At 40.9% G+C, this 13,433-nt stretch overlaps 1 protein-coding gene across 1 annotated transcript in view; it reads left to right on the forward strand.

Moving 5' to 3' along the window:
- The window catches only part of LOC109931784 (glycogen [starch] synthase, muscle-like), a 36,517-nt gene that overhangs the window by 20,750 nt on the left and 2,334 nt on the right, over positions 1-13,433 (forward strand). Inside the window, exons 6-10 of the mRNA XM_048607185.1 lie at positions 2,477-2,536; positions 4,896-4,974; positions 6,872-6,985; positions 7,934-8,060; positions 10,413-10,508. Coding sequence (XP_048463142.1) covers positions 2,477-2,536; positions 4,896-4,974; positions 6,872-6,985; positions 7,934-8,060; positions 10,413-10,508 — 476 coding nt within the window. The remainder of the gene's footprint in view (positions 1-2,476; positions 2,537-4,895; positions 4,975-6,871; positions 6,986-7,933; positions 8,061-10,412; positions 10,509-13,433) is intronic.

A 13,433-nucleotide genomic window follows, 5' to 3' on the forward strand; every position in this document is an offset into this window, starting at 1 on the left:
ACCTGATAATCAACAATGGATTCGTGATCACCATTAGACTCTTAATTCCAGATTGCTTTTATTGAATTCAAGTTCCAGCATTTGCCGCAGTTAGATTTGAACATTACCTGGGTCTCTGGATTAACAATCCAGTGATAATACCACTAGGCCGTCACCTCTTCACATTGGCACATAGGTTATCGTCATTGAATTTGAGTTTTTACTGGGTGAATCAAACAGCAAAGGCAATGAAGGAAAGTATTTGCATAAATGTCACACCCTTCATTTCCTCAGGATATCCCGCTCATGAAGTATTTCATAAATGCTGATTTGAAAGCAAAATATGAAAGACAATTTGCTCATGAAGGGCCATTTAAACAGCAAGGTGATGAATGACAAACCAAACTGTTTTTAATTCTTTTTATTGAGAAATAAATGTTGGTCAAGGCAGCAGAAGAACTTTCCTACGATAAAAACCGAAAGAACTGTGGATGCTGTAAATCAGGAACAAAAACAAAGTTGCCGGAAAAGCTCAGCAGGTCTGGCAGCGTCAGTGAAGAAAAAATCAGAGTTAACGTTTCGCGTCCGGTGACCCTTCCTCAGAATTTCCCTATGACTCGTATGGAGATGTAAGATTTGCCTTGGGGGCAGGTGGAGCCTTCATTTATCATCATTCAAAATAATGCATTTCCTACAATCCAGGATAGCACTGTGGTATTAGTCTAGATCACATGCTAGTTTACGGCTTGAATACACATTTTTCTAGCTTGGATATGTCTGCCACTACCTGACACAAGTCTGAGAACCAAGCTGGAGTGCACACACTGACCGGAGTACCAGCATTTTATTCCCTTTCATTAGACCTCACTGGGGTCTGCTTGTAAATGGAGTTGCTATTTAAGCAAGATCATTTGTAAAAGTCACTATGGCTGTACAAAGGTCTGGTGAAGGTAACTACTAAATTTTTGCATGAACAGCTGTCTGCACTGCTGTCACCAATGGTGTGCTTGGAAACAGCACAGAGTGTCAGTATCTGTCATCTGTAGTGATGCTGCTCATACAGACTCAAAAATACAACAGGATCTTTTATCCAATTTCAAGAGCTTTTCTTAACATTTCTTGTAAGACCCCCAGCATAGACCAATCTTTCTAGTTCCACTGATGTTTGTAGAACTACCAGCACTTGGCCTCTATCTGCCTTTTGTCCAGCATGATTTTTGATTTTTGTTTTTTTCCTCAATCAGGGTTTGACCTCTTATTTTCAGTCATTGAGCATGAAGCAAGCTATTACGATTGCAGAGGCACTGGGGATTGTACCTCAGTGTGCCCTTTGCTATGTGGAGCTGCTTTAAGATATTAGTGACGTATGTATTATTGACCCTGGTTGCTTCGTAAGCCGCCTTGCATCAGCCTTCTGTTTCCTTTCAGCAGTACCCCACCTTTGCCCTTTTCATTTGCCCACTCCTTCCTTTCCTTATCTCCAGTGAATAAAATCTAGAAAAATAATTGCATGAAGAGCAAAAACAAAGTTGCTGGAAAAGCTCAGCAGGTAAAGAAAAAATTAGAGTTAACGTTTCCGGTCCAGTGACCCTTACTCGGAACTGAGGAAACGTTAACTCTGACCTGCCAAGCTTTTCCAGCAACTTCTGCTTTTGTTCCTGATTTACAGCATCTGCAGTTCTTTTGGTTTTTAATTGCATGAAGAGTGTTGATACATTCTGAGAAATTAGGGAGAGTTTTCTAGACACACTCTGATTATAGTTTGCAACTTCAGCTCATTATGCCGTAGTTTCAACTTAAAATATGAAGCCCAAAACCAGATGTTAAGAGGGACTAAATCCTTCAAATGAAAACTTTATTAGAAGAAACAAGACAATTCAAGGGAGTAAATATGACCAAGTAACTGTAAACTGCATGAGTTTTTTTTTTAAAGACTAAACTAACCATTATTTTGGACATTAAAAGTTTTAACTGCTGAGAGAATCCTTTTTAAATAAAAACAAATTTAGGATGTGCTGTGAGTGGTTTGTGGTAATCCACTGCCCGGTTGTACAATCATAGGGCAAAATGTCATAAAATAGCAACTATTGTGTATAATAGAATCTGTCATTTTTAACATTAAAAAAGTTATCATAACTCCTTGCGCATGTATAATAGATACTACACATACTGAACCGCATGTACAAAACTTGGTGCATAATGGAAAGGATACTCAGGCTGACATAAGCTTCAAAACTTGTAACTGCTAACTTTGAATAGCCCTGATCATTTTTATAGCCAATGTGAGGTTGTAAATTTGAGTCGCTTAGAAGTGAAAGTTGTATTATTGGCAAGTTAATATTTTATTCCAGTTAATTAAAGCCTTTTGTACTTTTATATTGATGATCAAATGCAACTGGCACAAAAAGGAAGATCATTAAGTTCTGTCTCCAGGTTCAGGTGAGATAGTGAAGGAGAGATTCCTGTTATCTGAAATCTCATTTTATTTTTGTTTCAGGGACACCGCCAATGTGATCAAAGAAAAATTCGGCAAAAAGCTTTATGAGTCTCTCTTGGAGTAAGTACCTGTCCATACAATGCAAGCATAATCATTAAGAATAGCAAATGCTGCATTGTAAACATTTTGTTCAAACAAATGGACACTTGTCCATTATTTTCTTGATGTTAAATATTTTTGTATCTTTGGAGTTCTACCTCTCTACACGATACTCTGAGTATTGTAAAGCTGTGTCAGCTCAGCTCTGTTACTTTCTGACTCCTGAGTTGGTAACTTTCAAGCTCTACCTTGTGGTTTAAGGTCAACACAAGAGACTGAATACTCCATTGAAGGAAAAGAAAGTACAGTATTATTGAAGTTGCTGTCTGTTGGTGGGAAATATCTCTTCTTTTTCAGCCATATCTTAAAGTTTCCGAATGCTATTCAGAATAGAACAGTAAGTCTAGTGTCCTGATCAATGTTCCTCCCGAGCTCAATACTAATAAAGCAACTATTGATTTTACATCTGATTACTGTTGGGAGTATGTTGTTAATGCAGAATGTTGCCTGTGTTTTCTTACAGGACTTTTGCATGGAAAAAGGTTGTTTGTTGTGTGAGGTTCTTTGAGATTTGATGAAGTGAAATATAAGTGTGCATTATCATAAACTTACCTTCTGCATTAAATATGGTTAGTGCTGGAATGTTGTATCCCAAGTAACGCTTAAAACCATCACAAAAAGGTGTCATGCATGTAAACCAGAGAGTAGCATTGTTTGCAATATATGATGGATCAAGGCTGTTCATTCTGAAAACAAGTTCAGAGTTTTGGCATTAAAAAAAAATCGAAGAAACAAGCAAAATTTACCCAGATGGGTCACAAAGATAATTGGTGTAGGACATGATGAATTCAGTAGTGATGGAAAAGGAATGCTTTGCTGTGAATTAAATTAAGTCACATCGTTTTGGAGAGAGATAGGAGCTTGCTGTGCATCCATGCCATGCTATGTTTGACCTGAAGTGCTGACAGTAGATGATAAATAGAAAAAATAGGAAACATATTGCTGGGAAAAAAGCAAGCAAGGGATGTTCCACCTGCCATACAAATGAGTAATGTGGTATATTAATGTTAGTACCGGAGTGATGCCTTGTTTGTAAGCTTTACATCCTAGAGACAGGTGGATCGTAACAAGCAACATGTCCCTTTGGCTATTTGTAACAGGCAGAATACTGCCATGCTTATAAAGCTTAGAACTTAGTGGCTAACATTAGGTATGATTCCGTGATTGGACAGTACTTTCCTGAATAATCCAGGTGTGTAAAGAAATAAGTTAACAACCAATTTAAGATCTGTCAGGCTCACAATGTGGCTCATTTATGTTTGCTAGTAGCGTGTATTCATTTGCAGGATCCTGTTCCCTGTAAAGAAAAACAGTGTGTGGTATGTTTTGTCTTTTTTAATCAAACAAAAGCTTGAGGGACAACGATTTCCCATGGCAGTGCCTCGACCAATCGGCCAACTTGCCAAACAATCATCTTTCTCTCATTTAGCATAAATTATTTATTTCTACACGTTATTGCTTATTTGGGGAAGATGATGGCCTAGTGGTATTATCATTAGATTGTGGATCCCTGGATTAACAATGTTCTGGGGACTTGGATGCAAATCCCACCATAGCAGATGGAAATTAAATTCAATTCAGAGTATCTGGAATTTAGGGTATAATTGATGACCTTAAAATCATTGTCGATTGTTCTAAAATCCTTACCTGGTCTGGCCCACATGTGACTCCAGGTACATAGAAATGGCTCTTAACTGCCCTCTGGGCAATGAGGGATGGACAATAAATGTTGGCATGATGAGCGATGCCCAAATCCTGTGAATGGATTTAAAAGAATGTATTCTTGCATAACCTGATGAATGCAGGATGAAAAACTCTGACAGCCTGCCTCTTTATTTAGCAATAGAAGATTTGTTCTGATTCATTGTCCATGTAGTCATATCATAGATCATAGAATCATCACGGTGTGGAAACAGGCCCTTCAGCTCAACAGTCCTCACCGACCCTCAGAACATCCCACCCAGACCCATTCCCCTATAATGCACCTAATCTACACATCACTGAACACTACAGGCAACTTAGCATGGCCAATTCACCGAGCCTGCACATCTTTGGACTGTGGGAGGAAATCCACGCAGACACGGGGGGAATGTGCAAACTCCACACAGACAGTCGCCCGAGGGTGGATCGAACCTGGGTCCCTGGCACTGTGAGGTAGCAGTGCTAACCACTGAGCCACCATGGCGCCCCTGGATAGGCATTTAAATTGAACTCTTTTAAAAATACAAATTGTGAAAAAAAAATTTAAAAATGATTGTGGGAAAATGAAATCTTGAAACTGTAGCTTTGGTGTATTTAACAAGTCTTTATTTGGTTTCAGAGGTGATATGCCCAATATAAACTCCATTTTGGATCGGGAGGACTTCACTATGATGAAGAGAGCCATATATGCTACTCAGGTAAGTACTTAACAGAGAAATTCTGGAAATCTCGGGTTTCTTTTCTGAAGTCCGCATTCTTCAGGTTTTACTCAATGTAAACAATATCACACCAAGGAAAAATGCAAAAGAAACTAAATAAACTTGAAATACAACTGTTAAGGTTGGGAAATAAATAATTACATTGAAAAGGAATGTGAAATATAATTATAAATCTTAGTTAGCAGTAGGACACTTGCAATTGGCCTCAGTGTTCCTGGCTGAGAAAAGGAGATCATTATCAGACTTGAAATGTTGTCTCTGCTTCTGTCTTCACAAATGGAGCCCCACCTGCTGAGTTTCTCAAGCATTTTCTGTTTTCATTTCAGATTTCCAGCATCTGCAGTATTTGGTTTTATTTGAGTTTCTGTGCCTCTCCCCCTTGTTTATCTAGAAACCACTGGTAAAAAAAATCGAGATTAAAACTTAGCCGTGTGATAATTTTAGGGAAGCTCACATTTGAGAGGTCAATTTTGCTGCTCAGAACAGGTCTACTTCGCTACATGCCCTTCACAAACAATGGCATTACCATCACAGAATCCTCAACTATCAACATATTGGCTGTTACCACTGACCAAAAATCTGATGTAGACTAGCGATGTAAATTAATACTGTAGCTATAAAGTCATGTCAGAGCCTTGGAATTCTGAAGTGAGTAACTCACCTGCTGTCTTCCCAAAGCCTGTCCACCATCTACAAGTCACAAGTCAGCAGTGTGATGGAATAGTCTGAACTTGCCTGGATGAGTGCAGCTCTAACAACACTCAAGAAGCTTGACACTGTCCAAGACAAAGCAACCCACTTAACTGGCACCCGTTCACCACCTTTAGATACCACTGCCTTTACCACCAATACAATGGCAGCAGTGTGTACCATCTGCAAGATGTACTGCAGCAACTCACCCATAATCCTTTAGACCAGCACCTTCCAAAACCATGACCACTACCACCAGAAGGACAAGACCAGCAGACAGGCATGGGAACACCACCTACAAGTTCACCTCCAGGCCATACCATCCTGATTTGCAAATATATATTGTCGTTACTTCACTGTTGTTGGATCAAAATTCTGGAACAGCACTACGGGTGCACCTATACTCTAAGGACTGTGGCAAGTCAAAAAGCCACCACTTCTTGAGGGCAGTTAGGGATGGCAAATAAATACTAGCCCAGTCAATGATGCCCACACGCCATGATCAAGCAAAAAAAAACTATACAAATAGGAATCTTGCAGTGATGTGGGGTCCATTTACAATTTGTGGCAGCGTTGGTTGGAATGTGAAGTAGGGTAAGCCTCCACTTGACAGTTCTTAAAGGAACCACTTGGACTGCTCACAAGCTGAGCACAAATATTTTTCTGTGCACACCTATGAGCTGAAGAGGAACAAGAACACTTCTTTCTCTTATTTACATTGTTCTTTGCCACCACGCTGCTGTCATGAGATTTCCCAGAGTGACAAGCCACTCTCATTGAATACTATCTGTGACTAATACAAATGGGTCCTAACTTGAAAATAGTTGGGGCTTTGCGTGGCTACAGTATGGAGAGCAGGGTGATCATTCTAGTATCTGCCTGACCACAGGGACACTGAAAACTCTGTGTGTGCGTGTGTGTGTGTGTGTGGATGGTAGGTGAGAACGCTGTCAAGCTCAGGTGGGAATCTCAGATGTTCTACTTGCTGCTCTGCAAACCAGTAGCCTTTTGATTAAAATGGGTTTAATTTCAGAGAGGACTATATATGCATAACAGCACATACAAGAAAAAAACTGGTGAATTTCACAGCTGGAAGGGGAAAATTATGCTAAATGTAATTACCGTTCTCTGACCAAGTTCTTATCCTTTTCACTTCTCTGAAACATGTATCATTGTTGTTACACAGCGACGTTCGTTGCCTCCTATTTGTACACACAACATGCTGGATGATGCTAATGATCTCATTCTCAAGGCAGTCCGAAGGATTGGGTTGTTTAATAGCACGAGTGACAGAGTTAAGGTATGCAAGCTACTTTTTTTGGCTGCTTTGATAATTTTTTAGTGAATCTGTACACAACTGAAGGGTCATAGGAGCAGTGGAACGACAATTTTCAATTAGACAAAGCCGTGCTAATGGTCCAAGAATGCTTATTGTATACGTGAATCTCTACTAAATGGAGAAATTACATTCTGCATGACTTATTTTTCACTTTTTCTTTAATTGTCATTCGCAAAGAATAAATTGTAGCATGTATATATTTGCTTTTCTTTAGAAAGTTTAGAAATAACAGCCTACAGTATATTTGATCCTGTCATCCCCTGATGTCTCATTGGGGCCACTAGATAGAATTTAGACAATAATGTGTAAAGAGGCAGGTTTAATAAGTTACCTCAGAGTCAAGGATCCCCTAGAATACAGTGACTATAACATGGTGTAATTTAGCATTCAGTTTGAGTGTAGAAACTTGGGTCAGAAATAATTGTGCTAAACTTAAATAAGGGTAATTTAAAAAAACAGCGATGGCAAAGTTAGATGGAGTGGACTGGGCAAGAGAATTAGCAGCAAAGGAGCAAAGACAGATGGTTAAAAAAACATCCATGACTTACAACGAAGATATATCCAGAGAGAAAAAAAAATTGTATGGAAGTGATGAGCCAACCATAGTTAGCAGGATAGCATCAAATTGAAAGATAAAATATACAATGTGGCAAAGATGAGTGGTAAGCCAGTAGTTTGGGAAGGTTATAGTTTTCTGATTAGCAATCCAGAGAGGAAACCCTGTTAATTAACCATGCCTTTATGCCAGCTGTATTTTCCCAGTACAGTTTTGGGTAACACAAAGCAATGATCATATCTTGAACCTATTTGGCCTGTACCACATGACTTTCCCACTTGAATAATCAGGGGAGGCTTATGACAGGATCCTTGCCTCTGCTTTCCTCGAAATAGCTTTTATTCATTCTCCAGGTCATCTTTCATCCTGAGTTCCTGTCATCCACGAGCCCATTGCTTCCTTTGGATTATGAGGAGTTTGTACGTGGCTGCCATTTGGGTGTGTTTCCTTCTTATTATGAGCCATGGGGATATACTCCTGGTGAGTTGAAGCCAGTATTGAAGCTTTTCACTGTATTTTACCATGTTGTTCATTGTAGAGTACAAGTGACAATAAATCATCATTCATATTAAAATTCACCTCGCAAGAAGTCCAAACAGTCCTTGAAAAGCTAATTTTATGTTTGTGAAAGGCCAGATATCTCCATTAATGAAAAATGTCAGTGTTCTCTATAGAATTTTTCTTAAAGTTTAGTTGTTTTTTACTTCTGTCAGGACCCAAATGTAAATATTTAACAATTCACATGGTGAAATAAATAAAAAGGGAAGAATGTTAAATACTTTTGACTTCCTAGTTTGATGTAAGTGAATACTTCAATCTGATTGGATGTTTAAATGCTTGCTGACACCACTACTGTAAGATTTGACACCAGATTCAAACTGTCTTCAGGAAAGAGGTGAACCTTGCTACTGAGATTTCTACACTTTAGTGAGCAGCTTAACCTCAAAGTTAACACCGTGTGCCCTTGCTTTGTTACTGACTACAAAATCATCAGTTTCAATTTGGAGATAACACAGTGTGGAGCTGGAAGAACACAGCAGGCCAGGCAGCATTAGAGGAGCAGGAAAGTTTTCGTTTCAGGTCGGGACCCTTCTTCAGAAATGGGGAAGGGAAAGGGAGCTCCGAAATAAATAGAGAGGAGGGCTGGGTCTGGGGAAGGTAGGTGGGATGGTGATAGGTGAGTGCAGGTAGGGAGTGGTGGGGATTGGTCACTGGTTGGGTGGGGCAGTTAGGTGGGAGAGAAGATGAGCAGGTTGTATCAGGTCAAGGAGGTGGGGATGAGAGGGAGGGTTGGTCATGGGATGAGGCCGAGGGTGGGGAGATTTTAAAACTGGTAAAATTAACGTTTAGGCTATTGGAGTGTAGGCTGCCGAGGTGGAATATGAGGTGCTGCTCCTTCCAGTTTGTGGGTGGTGTCCTTGTGACACTGGAGGAGGCCCAGGATGGACATGTCACCCAGGGAGTGCGAGGAGGAGCTGAAATGTTTTGCGACGGGAAGGTATTGTTGTTTGTCGCAAACAGAGCGCAGATGTTCTACAAAGCCGTCTCCGAGCCTCTGCTTGATCCCACCGATTAGAGGAGGCTACATCGGGAGCAGCGGATGCAGTAGACCAAGTTGACAGATGTGCAGGTGAACCTCTGTCTGATATGGAAGGTTTGTTTTGTGCCTTGAATGGAGGTGAGGGGTGAGGTGAAGGAGGTGTAGGGGCAGGTGTAGCACTTCGAGCGATTGCAGGGAAAGGTGCTGGGAGTGGTGGGGTTAGTGGGGAGTGTGGAGTGGACGAGGGAGTCGTGGAGAGCGCGGTCCCCTATGAAAGGCAGATAGGGGTGGGGAGGGAAATATATTTTTGATTGTGGGGTCAGATTGTAGGGGGCGGAGAATGATACGTTGGATGAGGAGGTTGTGGCGTGATATGTGAGGACAAGGGGGATTCTGTCTTTATTTTTGTTCTGGGGAGTGGATGTGAGAGCAGAAGTGGGGGAAATGCAAGAGATGTAGTTGAGGGCATTTTCAAACATGGTTCGGGAGGAAGTTACAGTCCTTGAAATAGGAGGACATCTGAGATGTGTGGGCGTGGAACATCCCATCTTGGGAGCAGACGTGGTGGAGGCAGAGGAATTGGGAGTAGGGGATTGCATTCTTGCAGAAGGGTGAGTGAGAGGAGGTGTAATCTAGGTAGCTGTGGGAGTCGGTGAACTTGAAATAGATGTCGGTTTTGAGGCGGTCATCAGAGATGGAGACAGAGAGGTCCAGGAAGAAGAGGGAGGTATTGGAGATGGTCCAGTTTTAATTAGGAATCTAGTTTTAACTTAAACTTGACTAATGGTCATTTCACCTGTGCTTGGTGTGACACCAAGCCAGACAGATCAGGAAAAAGCTAGCATTGATCTCCAATCTCTACTGAGTTAACTGCCTTCAGGAGGAACGGTAGAAATCATCTTCCTGCTGTTAAGCTGTACAGGAGAAAAACCAGCCAGGATTCTGCCTTGTGTTCACTGTCTACTGTCACCTTGCAAGTCTTTCATCAGGTGCCATGTAAAATGTGATAACCTGAAAATACTTGCTATCTAAGCTGGCATGGGGACTTGGCTGCCTTGGTGGAGATATGAAAAAAAACTGCCAATGGAATTGCAACTGCACAGCGAATAATGCTTATTTGGATAAAGTAACTGTTGACCACTGAAGTTTGAGTTAGAAATAATTTAATTCTCCAGCAATGCTCAGTGTTATACTGAAAGATCTGACTTTATAATACTATTTAATCGTTAATCATTTCGCTGTCAGGACTAAGTGGTTTCTAATGGGATTAATCGTTTGTTTTTATCCCTCAGCGGAGTGCACAGTGCTGGGAATCCCTAGCATCACCACCAACTTATCTGGCTTTGGATGCTTTATGCAGCAACACATTGCTGACCCAGCAGCATACGGTAGGTATTAAACTTACTTTGCACACCCCCCTGGGAATTGATGGATTGCTATCTTTTAACCGTATTCATTAGTAACAATTTTACTTAGGTGAAAGGTAGTTCTGGAGAAAAGTAGTGAGGATTTTGGAAAAGACTCAGACTACTTTATAACGTATTATTGATGAATTCAGCTGCCAATAGTGTTGAGGTTGGTTGGCTCACCGAGCTGGTTTGTTGTTCCACAGACGTTTCGTTACCGTGCTTGGTAACATCCTCAGTGCAGCCTCTGATGAAGTGTCGGTGTTTTTTCCCGCCTGGTTTATAAACTCTGGGGTCCGTTGCGATGACCCGTTTAAAAAACCAGGCGGGAAAACACACCAACGCTTCATCAGAGGCTGCACTGAGGATGTTACCAAGCACGGTAACAAAACGTCTGCGGAACAACAAACCAGCTCGGTGAGCCAACCAACCTCAACACACACAACCCGATCTACAGATCTACTCCAAAACCTTAGAGCTGCCAATAGTATTTGTGCAGAGCCAGGGAGAGTGTAATAGAAATGTAACTTTTAAAAAGTTTTGGGACTACACTCATGGGGTTTCCACTGGTCCCTCTATAGATAGGACCAGGTCTTGACCAGTCTACTGATATCAGGGATAGATTGTGCCCATTTATACATGAATTTGCATCCTGCAACCAACATTGGTATCTTTATTTAAATGTGCTAATGCCTATTACAAGCCAAGTGCCCTGGGTACATTAAAAAGCTATTCAATATAGCACATGGCTTATTTTCAGCGTAAATCAGGTAAATGAGATATAACTAAAATCCCATATACCATCACCCTGCTTCTCTTTCCACATCGCAAACTCCTAGCACTTTCGGCAGTGTAAGACGATTGAAATCCCCAGACCTGAGTTTCATCAACCAAGTCTGGTCCTGACCTCCTCCAGCATCTGTCCTTATGGCAATGGTTAGTGGCTCATAATCCACAGCACAATTCTTCCAAGTGCCAGTCCAGGAATGCTGATGGTAACTATAGTGCTGGGCAGCTGACCTATATTTATTTGCATTCTGCCCATTAGCTAATTTGAGCGATTTTTTTTGTTTTTGGTTCTCTTTAAAATTCAAAGTTTGAAAATGCAGAGTAACTTAGAAAAGTTTGAGGAAGTAGAACAGCGGTTTCTTTACCCCAACACCAGCCTTAAAAAGCCTTAATTGAAATGGATTTTCTCTTCATAATTTGCATTCTTTCAGCTATAGGTAAGAAACAGAGGAGTTATCTGACAAGAATGATGTGTTCAAAATTTAATTACAATAAGCAGTTAGTACAGAGGGATTGACGTATTTTACCTTAGTGTTCCTCACTAATTGAATAACACAGAAATGAGCTCAGACTGGCCCTTTGCTGATAATGTGGTCTCCATCTCACCTTTTATCTGATACTTTTATCTGTTACAGTAATTATTACCGATCACTGCATGGGGCCACAGTCATGCGTAGCTTTCAGTAATATAATCACTGTAGCTGGAAACAGCTCTCTCCTCTACAGCCTGCTGTGTGCCTTCAAATTGGCCTGGTTTAAAGGCTAGCAGTGCCCATGAGGGATGTGTTACTTGTGTAATGACATTAGAGAAAGGACTAGTCAGAGCCCAGGTCTTTGTTGATAAAATTACCCTCAATGGTACTAATGCCACAAGCAAATTGGATAATACCGTACATTTCCTCCCAAGTAAATAATTGTTCAGCCTCACGGAAACTGATTGCATTCAGAAATAACTAAATCTAGTTGCAATGAAGGGTGCTTTGGAGCTCCGATACAAATAGCATCATTAAAACCCTTATGGACACAATAACAGATGTGGTTATATAAAGAACAGCAGGCAAAATGCACTTTGGAGAATGATATGTGACAGGCAAAGAACATCTGGTCCCTAATGCAGGCACGTGCATCAGGTATCCACATTTTGATATGTTATAGATAAAACAAACGCTGTGGTGTACAGAAAGTCCTTAAGGCGCTATATGTTAATGAGAATAATATAGGTGCAGTAACATTCATGAGAATAACATGGATGAAATATGTTAGTGAGATAATGTGGGCACAGTGTATTAGTGAGATAATGTTGGCACTGTATGTAAATGAGGTAATGTGGGCACAGTATATTAGTGAGAATTAAGTAGGTACAACATATTTGTGCAAATGACATACGTATAGTAAACCAGTGACAGTAAAAGAACACAGTACATTTCACATGCTTTCTAACAGCATGTTTTTGGTTTAAAGTGTTTGATAAATTAGCACTGCTGCCATGTTTGATTAAACACATAAGTTGAGCACACACAGCCTATTTTCTTTAAAACAAACTGTCACTTTGTGGTCCATACCCAACCCCTCCTTCCCACTGTGCACATTCTCCCCCCCCCCCCCCCCCCCCCCCACTGCCATCTCTCAGTTGTTCTCATGCCTTAATTCTCATACTCTCACTCAAAGTGTTGGTGAGAGGGAGGATTAGAGGGAAGTAGTGAACGGAAGAGTTGGTGAGCAGGAGATGTGACAAACAGGAGGGTCAGGGAAAGAGGTGGAGAATGGGACACTCAGCAAGTGTGGAGAAGGGGAGTACAGGAGGGTCACGGAATTGGTGAGCTGGAACTGGAAAGTAGCAAGCAGGAGGTAAATCGAAAGAATTGGTTAGTTATTGAGAATTTTCAAGCTATTACTCGTAAGAGGTTATTTGGGTTCGTTAAATTCAAGGCAGCCAATAGTTTTTTAATTTAAATGTTACAAGTGAGAAAGATGATCCACTTTTATGGATAGTAGGAACTGCAGAAGTGGAGAATCTGAGATAACAAGGTGTAGAGCTGGATGAACACAGCAGGCCAAGCAGCATCAGAGGAGCAGGAAAGCTGGCGTTTCGGGCCTAGACCCTTCTTCAGAAAAAAA

This window comes from Rhincodon typus, chromosome 17 (genome assembly GCF_021869965.1).
Source record: "Rhincodon typus isolate 14 chromosome 17, sRhiTyp1.1, whole genome shotgun sequence".
NCBI lineage: Eukaryota > Metazoa > Chordata > Chondrichthyes > Orectolobiformes > Rhincodontidae > Rhincodon > Rhincodon typus.